The sequence below is a fragment of the Hordeum vulgare genome, chromosome 2H (genome assembly GCF_904849725.1).
Source record: "Hordeum vulgare subsp. vulgare chromosome 2H, MorexV3_pseudomolecules_assembly, whole genome shotgun sequence".
NCBI lineage: Eukaryota > Viridiplantae > Streptophyta > Magnoliopsida > Poales > Poaceae > Hordeum > Hordeum vulgare.
In genome coordinates, this window is record NC_058519.1 from 9,305,204 (window position 1) to 9,318,903 (window position 13,700).

Here is a 13,700-nt window from a genome sequence, read left to right on the forward strand (position 1 = left end):
ACCTTGCTGCTGCCGGCACTGCCCGAACTTTGCTAGGCAGTGTCCCTCGGCGGCCCAGGTAGGAAGCGGTACATGGTTGCCGTGGTCATCCTAGGTATTCTACTTTGAGGTTTTAGGGCGTCCAACAGGAAGGCATTCCCAGCTCCATATCGAAAGTAGGAGCATACAACCACCAACTCCACCGTCCTTTGTGGACCTGCGACAAGCATCGTCCAACTACAAGTAACAACAAACATGCATCAGTTTAGCAGAAAAGAATAACAGAGAGTACTTACTATTAACAATTTATTACCTGCAGATACAAGTAAGCCAGTGCGGCCGAGCCCCAACTGAACTTGTTGTCGAAAACAGCCAATGCCTTCAGCCACATCCATGGAGCATTCTTGCCAGTGCCGTCAGCGAAGATAGTCGTAGAGATGACATACCACATGTACACGCGAGCATACGTCTGGATCACCTCGTCATTTGCGTCCTCAGGACAATGAGCAAAGTTGGCGGTAGTCCAAGTGAAAGGAGCGCCGGCCGGGACTCTATCTTTCTTCCCTCCATCTTCTACCTTCGGCTCTGGAGGCGACATACCAATAAGGGCCTCCATTTGTTCCCGCCATCCCTCGGAATTAGTGCTCATGCAAAGAGGCTTCCCCTCGATCGAAAGTGCGGTGATCATGGAAACATCCTGAAGAGTCACTGTCATCTCTTCGGTCCGGAGGTGAAAACTATGTGTCTCCGGCCTCCACCGATCAATAATTGCAGTGAGTGCCGCATCGTTCAGATTGGGCGTTGACCGACTCACAAGCTGAATGAATGGAAGGAGTCCTGTCATCTCGATGTATGCTGTGTACCGCTCATCGTACTGCATTACAGTCGATGCCCCGTGAGACCGGATCTTCAAGGGCATAAGCTCCTGCAAACAGATAGGAGTGAGTGATATCATTACATTTTCATCTTATTAAATACATGATTTTTTATCATATGATCTACTTACCATTTTCTTCTCCGACATCAAATAGGCCCGGTGTTCAACGTCATAAACATCATTCAAAAGCTACACCATCCTACAAATCACAAAAAAAATACTCATATTCAAAAAAATACTCATCTACTAATCCACTCATCTACATATTACTCATATCGTAACTACACATATGAATCTACTCATATCCTAACTACTTATACTAACTACTCATATGAATCTACTCATATCCTAACCTCCCCCATCCTAACTACACATATGAATCTACTCATATCAATCTACTCATCTACTCATATCAATCTACTCATCTACTCATCTTCAAACAAAAACCTATTCCATTTGGATAGAGGGATGGGAAACGGAAGAGATTACCTCGTAGCCAACCTTGGGGGATCAATCCACGGAAGAAATCACCAGATCTGAAGGGGATGGGGGAGGGGATTCGGACTTGGAGTAGAGCCAGCCGCCGCCGGTTTGAATGGGGAGGGGAATGAGGAGGGGGTGGGGAGGGGGGCTGGCCCGTGGCTGTATAAGTCAATGTGTGGCGCCAAAACGTTCGGCGCCACACATTACAATGTGTGACGCCTGAGGCTTAGGCGTCACACTGCCTGGGGGGATGGGCCCTCTCTGCCAGGTGGGCGGGGCGTGTGGCGCCGACGGCTTAGGCGTCACACAGTGTAGTGTGGCGCCTAGGTGTCGGGCGCCACACAAAAGGGGTGTGAAATTTTTTCCCCGAGGATTCACTCTGTGAGTTCTTTCCGCCGAAGGGTCATTTTTGTCAATTTTACCACATACCAGCGGCTATTTGGCATGACGCGGAGGAGGTGGTCACGGAAGGATGACATGGGGTACCGTTGGATCTGGATGCAGGTACGGCCAGAACAGCTTGCAAGTGCATTATCTGCTCTGCTTCCTCTGCTCTTCTCTCTAGTGTACTTCGCTGTCAACTTTCACCAAAATTTGAAGCTTTGACCGCTAGTACCTTCTACTAATGACATTATAAAGTGCTCCAGTAAAAAGGAAAATGAGCCTATTTCCGTTGACGCAACTGGTGGCCAGCACCGCAATCAAGCTTTGGTTTTGTAGCTTTTAAACATCGAAAACTGAACAAATTTGACCCTTTAAAACCAGTAGTATGATGGATGATATGATGGTCACATGACAAACCCATCTGAAAAGAGAGAAAACCATAGGACTATAAAAAAGTTGACGATAGTAAAAGATCATCAATTTTCTAAATGGACATCAATTTATATAGGATTGGACCCCTCCTCCTTTTTCCGGGCTTGGGACCGGCTATGAATAACAATAAGCGTAAACTTAAAATTAGTAGCATAGGCGGAGTTCCCCCACTTCCCTCACCCCTCAAAAATCCACCCACCAACAAAAACCCAAACAAAATCAAAACTAGAAAATGCTATAAAACCTAGCACCTATATATATATTTTTGGATTCTTTTTCTCAAGGCAAAACACCAGTAGATGCTACAAAGCAGACACAATGTTTTTTTTGTTAAATGGAGGCAAGATATTTTAAGAAATAATTAAGCAGACTAAAAGAGCACAGTAGTAAACATAGTTACTCATTTTTTCTTGGAGAAAGTAAGTCAATCTTGAGATTGAAACAAAAAACACACGCATTAAACTACAAAATACATTTTTTTTGTTTTCTTTCCATATACCCTCCCCATTTTATTTTCCCTAGGACAAGAAAGATACTTAACTAGTAGCGAGTGAATACTTTTTTTGTAATATTTTGATATCCTTTTTTCTCTTTTTTTTGTTTTTTTCCTCATTGAGCCAAAAAATAAGCTCAATGAGTGACGGTGGTTGGTCGATGTTGTTGCCGTTCACGCAAATGTTTTACAGATGCGTGTGTCTCCAATAAACGATGGCATCCTATAAAAGCAAGTGGTGTCACAAGGTATAGCATGGCTTTAAAATATGAATGTGTGGAAAATAAAATGTATCTATATGCATGTACATATGCACAGTTTATAATTTTTAAACGATTTTCCATTAAGCGGGAAACAAAACTGTATCTAACCTGCAGGCAGGTTCTTCACTTCGATTCTTGATCCTTGCTGCATTCGACGCCCTTCATGTAGACGTCCTCGTCACAAGCGTCTTTCGAAGAAAGAAAGAGAGAGAGAGAGTGAAGGCCGGTCAGTAATTCACTAACGACCAAGCACAAGGGAACGGAATAGACAAGCATCATGGTTTTTAATGACGTAATACTACCTTCTGGTATGTCCTCGTCGAAGTAGATGGAAAAGGCGGGACGCTTTGGATGGGCGCGGAGGGCGTTCTCCAGCGAAGCCTGGGCTTGCTTGGCCTCCCTGACCGTCACTCCCGAACGGAAGAGTTCAACGTTGACATCACGAAGGAACGGCAGGTTCCCCATGCCCATGTCAAACCAATCGCCACTGTTGCCAGCTGCATCCTCCTTTGCGGCGCACAAACCGATATCGAGCCAAACTAGTTCTGCCTTGGGCAAAGCTCCTGGCTGGAACAATATTTGGCTCGACGACTTGGAAAGCAAGGAGACTCTTTCCAAACAACGGAACCCCTCGGCAGCGAAGAGTAGCGGCCTTTGCTTGTCGCTCTTAATCCCGAGCCTCCGAAGAGCCGGTAACCTTCCAAGGAATCTCAGATCCTCCTGTTGCAATTCCTTAAGATGTAATATTCCTAAAAGGGAGAGTTGTGACAGGTCTGATGGTTTCCATGCTGGCATAGTAGAAAAGCTGACTCCTTGGAGCATGCCAAACTCCCGGAGACTTGGAGGGGGCATCCAATTCCCCCCCAAGAGATCCATTGGAACTTCACCCTCACACTTGGCACTGATTTCTACACGCTGGATCTTTCGCATGTTTCCTAGTGACTCCACAAAAGCTTGCACCAGCTCCAGTCTCTCAAACTGAATATTGAGCTCCCTCAGTACGTGCATGTTGCCCAACTCTTGTACAATGCTTACGGAGCCAACATTGATCTTATTCAACACTTCCATTGATCTCAGGTTTCCAACACCATCTGGAAGCTGAAACCTCCCACTATTAATCCGCAGGCACATCAACATTGTGAGCTTAATAACAGTTGACGGCAGCCTTGGACCTCTAGGCAAAACCAACACCTGCAAAAACTTCAACTTTCCAATATCTTCCGGCAAATCAGCAAATCCTCGTCCGGATAGCCTTAGGTACCTCAAGTGAAGTAAACTCCCCAACTCTTGAAGGTTGAGATGGTCCTCCATAGTACCACCATATCCATCCAAATTCAAATCTAATACACGCAAAACAACAAAGCTCGACAATGGTGGCATTAGATCAAAAGCAGGTGCGAATGTAACAACAGACCTTGCTTGCCCTATACTCTCAGATCGGGGAGGCATGGTTTGACCTTCTTCTTTTCTAGCATTTTGGAGGGACCATCTGCGGACAATGCCCTCCGAAGACATGGTATCACTAGTACCACTTACTATAGTTACAAAGTTCACTTCACTTGACAAGGAACAAATTAGATCAAGTACACTATCATGGACACGACAAGCATATAAAAAACCAAATTCATCATATACCGGTTGTATCAAGCTTTTGTTCACAAGCTCATTGAAGTAAGTTTCCCCAACCTCAAAGAGACTAGTCTTTTCTTTTCCACGTTGGACAAAGCTTTCAGCAATCCACATCCATATCAACTGATCTTTCATGATCTCACTATCTTCCGGAAACATGCTTAGATATAATAAGCATGTCTTCAGATGGGAAGGCAGGTCATAATAGCTAAATGATAGTATCCTTATCATCTCCTTGGCACTACGGTTTTCGGTAAGTCCACGACCAATAGACTCCAACAAAGCATCCCACTCATTCTTTGGTTTGACCTGCTTACCACTAGCCAAAAGACTAGCTATGGTGATGATCGCTAATGGAACACCACCACATTTCTTCAATACATCTCTAGATACTTCTTCAAATTCAGGAGGACAGCCACTCTCTAGAGAAAATATCCGTTTATAAAACAACCTTTCCGAATCTTCATCACTAAGAGGTTCCATTATGTAAATTGAATCATTAGTAGACGAGCAGCATGATTCACATACACTGACTATACGAGTTGTCGTGATTAACCGACTGCCAAAATTGTTACTACTAGAGAATGCACACTTGATAACTCTCCATAGTTCTTCATCCCATATATCATCAATTACAATAAGGTACCTATATTTAGTTATATGATGATTAGTGGAATGCCCAAATATATGATTCTAAAAAAACAATGAAGTTTAATTAAACAACAAGGGACAAACAATAAGATGGTATAAATTGCTGCAAGATCTTGTTTCAACCAAAGTACATGTATGCATACATCCTATATATACTTAAATAGGTGATCCCTATTGGAGTGCTGCGTCGCAGAGACCGGGCTCCATGGAATCCGTTTTACCAAAAAAATATCAAAATATACTTAAAAGTTTCAAAAAAATATCATTTTTTACACAAATACATATGCATGGTCATCAAGTATTTAAAAAGTTTCATCAGGTAATTCCATTATTTGCATACTACACAAAAAAAGATAAATATCTGATCGAAAAACAACAAAGGTAAAGCTGATTTTAATCTGTCTATTTGTCTTTTTTATATACGTTACATGAGAGCATACATCTTCATGAAAATTTGTACGTGTGCACTAGAAATACACATCTATGTATATACTTTTTTTCAGAATTTTTCAGTGTGTGAAAATAATATTTTGGCTCAAAAATAATAAAGAGCTATGTGGAGCTCGGTCTCTGTAGTCCTTTTTCGATCCCTGTCGATTCTATTTATCTCAACATTCACACATCCCACCTCGCTACACATGCCACATAATCAGCTAGACAATTTCGGTTTCTCTCAACACGCATGGGAAATCCTATTCATACTATTTCTCTCAAATGCACATCCCAGTTCATCAACCCTGACATTTTATTTTGACTAACATGCATGAGAAATACTACTTACATTACTCAAATAGTTTCTAACTATATCATAACCAAATAAAATAAATCATATGTATTTTAAATTTTCATTGTCACCACCCCATCAACCTCACAATTCCTATTTCTCTGGATGTTCATCAACATCAACATGAATGTTAAAAATCTGATGTCGGACTTTTAAGCATGACAAATCTGATGCCAAAGATGGGAATTATGTAGTCTCGAGCACCACATTTGTTTCAGCAAACATGGAAAATCCTGGAAAGAATAACACTAAACATGGCAAGGATTTGCCATGCTTACGGAAATTAATTGTGAGGCTCGCAACAACATAATATGTCATCATGGGTGTCAAATTTGTCATGATTAAATATCCGACGTTCAGATTTGTAGCGTTACCCTGACTTCTATCAACACAAATTAGAAATACTACTTAAATTCTATAAATATTTTGGAACTATTTAATAATTTAATAAAATAAATCATAGATTCAGTTACACAGCTGGTGCCTCAACTTGACGCAAAAGGTCACTTTAGTACTAGAACTTGTGGTATACATTAACGTGGTGAAATACTTGGTTTTTACAAGCAAATATGGTGCATTTCGACTTTACCTATGCTGACGTGGCACTATACTTCCATTAACTCTACATGCGAAACAACACGGACAAGATTTAATAAACAAAAAGTGTGCGCTTGATAGTTCGGTCACAACCTACAACAAACAAGCGCGAGGCTAGCCAACCAGCACAATACGATTATGATGAAACAGGCCGGTACACTGTATAAATTAACAATTTAATGCTTAAAAAGATAATTACTTTGCATAGTAATAAATTAAATTAGAATATTCTTATTGCTTCAAATATAATATAAATATAAATATAAATGTTATTTAAAAATAATCACGTATTATTTAAAAAAGCATTTCTATACTACAATATTTTATTTAATATGCAAATTTTGATATGATTGTTGTAGTTCGTAATTTAATTATATGGATGTTTTTTAATTTATAATTGAATATTTACAAAATATAATTGATTTATATATATTCATTTTATTTATAACAAACAAATATTTTTACCTTTTTTTAGGAACCACACCTACAAAAAATTAGCAGTGAAAAATGGGCCGCATGTTTAGCATCCCGTTTAAACATCCAAAGAAATAAAGAACAGTTATCCAACTAGAGAATTTAACGCTGTCCGGTTTAGTGGTTAGCCTTGCCCGCGTGTTCTAAAATAGTGATAAGATGTATAATTCAATAGTGATAAGATTGACATGAGATAAAACATTGACTCCATGAGTAAGTCATGCCGTTCAAGTAAAGACCATTGCAAACTTGCTCAACAAAAAGCTTCAAAGATCAAATTATCTTCACTCTCTTGTAAACTAAACAAGTAATGGTTATTTTATAGATTAATGCAGACACACACATATAAATATCATGCCCCATATATGCAGTAATACATAGATATTAGTTTTTGTAAAAAGTAATATATAAATAGATAATGCCTATTAAAAATATGTATGTAACTACACACGGTAGTAGCCCAGGTCTCAAATACTACCGTGTTGTAGTATTTTTTCTAGTTTTGAGATACGACAATTCCTTGCACGTGAAGAAAATTGCAAGTGAGACCATGCTCACGACATTGTCATTTTTTAATACCTTCAGATTTGTACATAAAAACATAGCGGAAAATTGCTAACCATAACTGTAGTGTGTATAATAACTAGGTGGCCTCATATATTTCAAACTACGGCTGCATACAGATATATAATCCCATTTGGACTAGATAATTCATTTTGTATGAAACAATAGCAAAGTTGGTTCCTATATATAAAGTTATCCCAGTTTCTCAAGCACTTGCTAGATTTTACCACTCAGTTGTGGTCATGTGATGGTTATATCTCATTTTATCATTTTTAACTAACAAGAAAAATCTTATGACACCTGGCTAGATTGTCAGTCGGGTCTATTTACGGTAGGGCTATATCTCTAACATGCCCCATGAGAAGTATGGTGTAGTTGTGGCGATTGAGTTGATTTGATTAAATTGGATTGATTTGATAAAATTATCAGAATTTCGACATGATATGCTAAGTCTGAAAAAAACATGTGTCTGAGTTAACTATCGATCTTCCGTGTCATCCTAACAAGTGGATCTAGCTTCTCTGTTTGGAACAAACAATAAAATGAGGTAAAAGTTATCACAGTGCTAGAACAAAGAGTCAAACGTGATAATGGTTTTAACACTATATGACCTACCATATGCTGCTGCTGCAAAATCTACAGTATTTTTTTACCTCATGTTTCACACGCTATTCCCCAACTACCAATGGAAAGAAATTTTAGAGTGAGATAGTTGCCATCAAAAAGTGAGTGACAGGAGATACCTCTTGTTCTTGAGAAATTCCCGGAGTTTGTCGATGAGCAGTTTCTCATTCAACATGATGAGCTCACTTCCATTCATGCCAAGATTAAGAAGGATATTTGTGAAAACCGTCTTTGCCTCAGCCTTTCGACCGACGGGAACGAAAGCCGTGCAGTCGTAATCGCCTTCGATCTTCTCATAGACCGTTTTGACGAGAGTGGTCTTGCCCATCCCTCCGAATCCGACAACAGAGATAATCTTCAAATTCTTCTTTGCCATGTCACCCCCCTCCGAGAGCAACTTCATTATCTCTTGATCCCTTTTCCCAGCAATGCCAACAAGCTCTGTCACTTCCGTGTACAGGGCGCCAAGGCGAGGATCGATGGGCGTCACAGCTGCAGGCCTATCAATGACATTGTCGATATTGTACCTTGCGCGCCTGCCCGCAACCTCTTGGACTTGCTTATTGATGTCCTTGATCGCGTCAGCGATCTCATGGCGAGCCTTCCCCCTGGTGAACAGGCCTGCCATCTTCTTGGTGAGCAGTTTGAGCTTATCTGACTTGGCAGCAGGCTTGGAGCCGTCATCGACATGCACCAGGAACTTGTCGACGACGTCTTCCATCTTGAAGGAAAGCTCCCTCACCTCCCCTGCCCAGAGCTTGACCTGGACATCGAGCTGCTCCCGCGGCACCTCGCCCAGAACTTGGAGGGCAGCCTCCATGCTCCTCATCTCTTTCTCCAGAGACTCGACGCCGTCCCTGACTTTCTTCTTCAGCTTGTACTCGTCCTTGAGGAGCTCGAGAAGCTTGGGGAGCAGGGAGCCCATGGCGCCCGTTGCCATACTCATGGCCATGGCTTGTTGACTGGTATAGTGGTTTTGTTTTTTGGTCGTGGGCCGAAGTGTGGCTACGGTACGTTTGGGTGCTCTTTATGCAAAGGACCGGGGCAAGTTCAAAAGAAAATTAGGGGCGTTCGTCCGAATGCAAGTGAAAGTCGTGAGCCGATCAAGAAGCGGGGTAACATGCACTGATAATATTCAACAATACAAGTACAATCGCACTGATCTAGGCGCTGAGATCACATGCATTAAGATCAATGCCGGCTGAATGTGCCGTTGTCTCCTTGTAAAGAATGCACTTAATTAAATCAGACCTTTAAAGTGTGTATAGTGCGAGATTACAACTTGGTTAGCCCGAAACCATTTATTATAACAAACACATCCAAGGAGTGAGCGACGGTGGTGATTTGGGCCTCTCTAGAAACGAGTGAATGTTGTGTACGCACTGTCCAACTAAATGAGTCGATTCAATTAATAACTAGAGGTTTTTACTAGTGCATCATGACATGATCAATCAATGTATTGTACATGGTGATATACCGTCCAGCAAGTATTCATTGACTATGTACGATCATCAAACCCGCTGCTTGCAGTCTTCTCGGAGCAACAGAAGACAACGCACAGATTTCTCGATACGTATAGAGTTTTGGTATTTACTATTTTCCAAGTCTTCCAATTTTGCCCCTTTAGCAAAATATATTGCTGATTTTTTTTCCAGTAGTACTGATGGATTTAGTCCATTGAATCACTGGAAATGGACGATTTATATTATTTTGATATATTGTAAAAGGTCTCAATAACTAACTATTTCTGTCCGTAAAAGAAAACTCCCTAAAGTTCTTCATTCTTGTTTTTGCAGTCATCCTGATGTGTGATCTAGAACCCATGGTTATGGACCAACCATGGCCGAGCAAGTTCACAATATCGTGTGCTGCGTGCAGTGACGTCCAATGATAATATCTTATAACAACACACTGATCTAGGTGTTTTTTTAAGGGGCACTGATCTAGACGTTGGATGCACATGGTATAACGTGCGATGATTTCAGTAATCACCTACTATACGAGTAGATCAGGTACGGTGCTTTTAGGAATGCTAAAAGTTCCAACATCGACCGCTTCAAAGAATGGTTAATCTGCATCGAGATAAGATTGAACCAATTCTGTTTAGAACCAGTTATCGTCTGAGATGAAAGTACACTTCACTCCAACTTGTCGATCTACTCTGTTTGCGACATTATTCTTCTTTGGATTTTGCTTGATCCAATTGACAACAGCCAGATTCAAGGCATCAAACGAAGATACCATTTCCTCTCTTGTGGCAGCTACCGCTGTTTTGACTGCCTCGCTCAACAACTCGGGTCGTATCGCTTCTTTGGTCTCAGCTATTTCTTATCGACCGCAATCTCAATCTTCTTGTCGATGTTTATTTCGTTTAACCTCCACCTTTGCTTTCTCTCCTCGGTGCCCTCACAGTAGTAGTGCTTTCATGTGGCACCGTCTCCAACTCCGTCCACGCGTCCATACGACGGTCGAGTGTGCATCGGGATTCTTTTCAATACCCTCAAGGCCCGGTTGAAAGGGGTGTCCCACTTGGGCCTCGCCAACGCCTCAGATGGTGAGTCTCTTTCGGCCGCAATCATGTGCTGCTCTTTCTACAAAAGGAACATGGATCGTTTACAAATGTGACTAAACGTGCAGTTAAATTGATCAGAAGCTAAAATTAAGGGGTAAATTAATAATTATCAGCAGTCTCACACTACTGGAATCAGGGAATTTGCCATCAGCCAGTTCTTTGCCGTCTGCTCGCTGATGGCAAAGAGCCTCTATGCCGTCAGCTTTCAGAAAACGGTCGGCAAATATCTGGCTGATGGCAAAGAGCTTGTTTGCCATCAGCCACCTCTTTGTCGTCTGCCAACGGACGACAGAGAAGGTGCAGGCAGACGACAAAGAGCTGAATGTTGACAAAAAACATATTGGCCATCAGCCACCTCTTTGTCGTCTGCCAACAGACAGCAAAGAAAGCTGAAGGCAGACGGCAAAGGGGACGGCCCTAACGACTGGAACCCACCCCACCCCACCCACCCCTTTGACTTCTGCCTCCCAGCCTTTGTCGTCCGCTGCAGACGGCAAAGGGGGCGCCCCCCTAACGGTACTCAGCCCCCCACCCCGCTCCCCCTAACGGCCTCTCTCTCTCTCTCTCTCTCTCTCTCTCCCTGCCCACCCCAGCACTGCCGCCACACCACCGGAGCCACTCCGGCCCACCACCCCTCCCCGGCCACCCACCCCGCTCCGGCCCCCCACCCAGCTCCGCCCCCCCCCCCCCGACGCCCCCCTGCCGTTGCGGCGACCCCGACGTCCCCGGGCCGCCCCCGTCCACCGCAGCCCACGCCACCCCCCGCCGGTGAGTACCACCGCCGACCGCCCCTTTTTTCATTTAGTTAGTTTAGTTAGTTTATTAGGTTAGTTTTTATTAGGTTAGTTTACGTTAATTTAGTTAGTTTTTAGGTTAGTTTATTAGGCTAATTAGGTTAGTATTGTTAGTTTATTAAGTTATTTTATTAGGTCAATTAGGTTAGTTAGTAAATTTAGAAGAAAAGAAGAAGGAAAAAATGAAAAAGAAAAAAGGAAAAGAAGAAAAGAATTAGAAGAAGAAGAAGGAAAAAAAGAAGCCCAACTACGTCACCCCCGTTGAAGAAGCAAATACTAATGATATCATGGAGGAGGAGGATGATGTCTCTCTCAAGTATATCAAAACATCCTTTAACGATGGAGTATTGATGACTCGGGACTATGACTCGGGCTATGAGCATGTAGATGACTTGATGCTGCCTGATTTGCCGAAGCCGGGACGTCCTAAGGCTGATTGCAAGAAGTCTCTCTTCATGTGATCCTCGCAGGAGACGCCTCCAAATGCCGCCTCTACCCAGCAGCAAGAACGTGAGGGCCATCCAGTGCTTAGCCCGACGACACTGAGGTGGTGGTTCGGGAAGGTATGGTGGGCTCACTACCGCCACCCGCCAAGAAGCAAAGGAGGAGACCGGACAAGAAAGGCCCTAAAGGCACGAGAGCTGCTTCAACCACCAAGCCGCCTCTACAGCCCCCGGAGATAGACAGAATACCTGTCCAAGGTGCGGAGATGTACCATGTCGTCGGCCACCCGGTCCTACCTCGGAAAGCGTTAGAGGAGATACTGAACAATGATTTAAGGAGTCTTCATGAAGATGTGCTAGAGAGAGAGAAAAGTCGTCGCCTCTCGAAAAATCCAAGATAACCACTTTACCCGGCTCAGGTGGCGGGTGGGAAGTTGTATGTCGATAGATGGCGCGCAAATAAGTTCATCCTGCGATTTGACTACATCTTCAACATGTTCCACATAACCAAGCTGGATTTTCAGTTAATCCACATGTATGCGCTGTATCTAAAGTACATCATCAGACGCGAGAACATAAAATATATATGCTTCGTGGACCCGTACTATATGCATGAGAGCTTCTTGGAAGTCTGAAAGAGCATTGTTACTGTGCGAGCAAGTACATCCGTGATTTCATGCTCGCCAATAAGGACAAAGAAACGATTCTCCTTCCTTATAATCCCACGTAAGTCATTTGTGAATATCCTTTCATAATTTTTAATCATTCCTTTGCATGCATAGAGTCTAATTTGAGGTGTACTTATTTTGCGCAACGATGGAGGGCGTCTTCATCTGTGTGTACCCATATAATACCCCCATGCTCTGTACTTGGACTCATCGAAGTACATCAACAAAACGGATTACACGCACATAAAGTGTGTTCTCGATGATTCATTGATAACCTTCAACCTGTGTGGTGGATATATCAAGGTGAAAAAGTACAGGAAGAACGACTGGCTGGGTTTCGGCCATAAGACCGACTTGTGATGCATCCAGCTACCGAAGGATAGTCGGGATGATGGATTCTACGTCATGCATCACATGTTGGACTACAAAAGAGATAATCAACGCCTTCACATGTCATCTACTTCCAACAATGTCGAGATTGTCAACTAGGCTGCAAGCATTGGAAGGACACCGGATCATCGAACCTGAGCTGAGTTTTATCACGTACAGTGTGAACTAGCCCAATTGATCATGAAGGAGGTCCTCGAAGAAACAGGGATGTTCTACCATGGGTGAAAGAAGCGGAATGATGTCTGAGCACCGCTAGTCGCTTAGCGTCTAGACCTAAAGCCTTTCGCGAAGCTCGGGTGCTTCCTTCTTGACTATGAAGATTGGGGCGCCGACATGCAGGACTGATTGTCGAAGAAAATGTTTGGGTACGAGGAAGTTTGTTATTTATGTTTACTATGGGTTGTTTGTATTTTGCTAACTCTGTCTCTTTGTGTATCTCAAGTACATTATGTTGCATATTATCATTGAATTCATCAACTGTCGATTGCTACGGCGACAGAGATCTTCTGTCGTCTCTTGATCTTGCGTTGTTTTTTCCCTTGAAGAGGAAAGGGTGATGCAGCACAGGAGCAGTAAGTATTTCCCTCAGTTTGAGAACC

General features: G+C 42.6%; 1 protein-coding gene and 1 pseudogene across 1 annotated transcript; both read right to left on the reverse strand.

Moving 5' to 3' along the window:
• Nucleotides 1–277: 277 nt before the first annotated feature.
• On the reverse strand, nt 278–1,115 carry LOC123424368 (annotated as a pseudogene).
• A 1,445-nt stretch (nt 1,116–2,560) lies between these two features.
• Nucleotides 2,561–9,262, reverse strand: LOC123424369 (disease resistance protein PIK6-NP-like). Its single transcript, XM_045107973.1, has 4 exons — nt 8,354–9,262; nt 3,214–5,186; nt 3,020–3,099; nt 2,561–2,871 (listed from the first exon to the last, which is right to left on the reverse strand). The coding sequence occupies exons 1-3, from the start codon at nt 9,184–9,186 to the stop codon at nt 3,035–3,037; spliced, it is 2,871 nt and encodes a 956-aa protein (XP_044963908.1). The 5' UTR covers nt 9,187–9,262; the 3' UTR covers nt 2,561–2,871; nt 3,020–3,034.
• Nucleotides 9,263–13,700: the final 4,438 nt, after the last annotated feature.

Bases quoted from the DNA above. Each gene is read 5' to 3' on its own strand.
- LOC123424369 (XM_045107973.1), bottom strand. From the start codon at position 9,186: ATGGCCATGAGTATGGCAACGGGCGCCATGGGCTCCCTGCTCCCCAAG. The intron at 5,187-8,353 runs GTATCTCCTGTC...AACTAAATATAG, and splicing joins GAATTTCTCAAGAACAAGAG to GTACCTTATTGTAATTGATG. The intron at 3,100-3,213 runs GTAGTATTACGT...TTTCTTCGAAAG, and splicing joins CGACGAGGACATACCAGAAG to ACGCTTGTGACGAGGACGTC.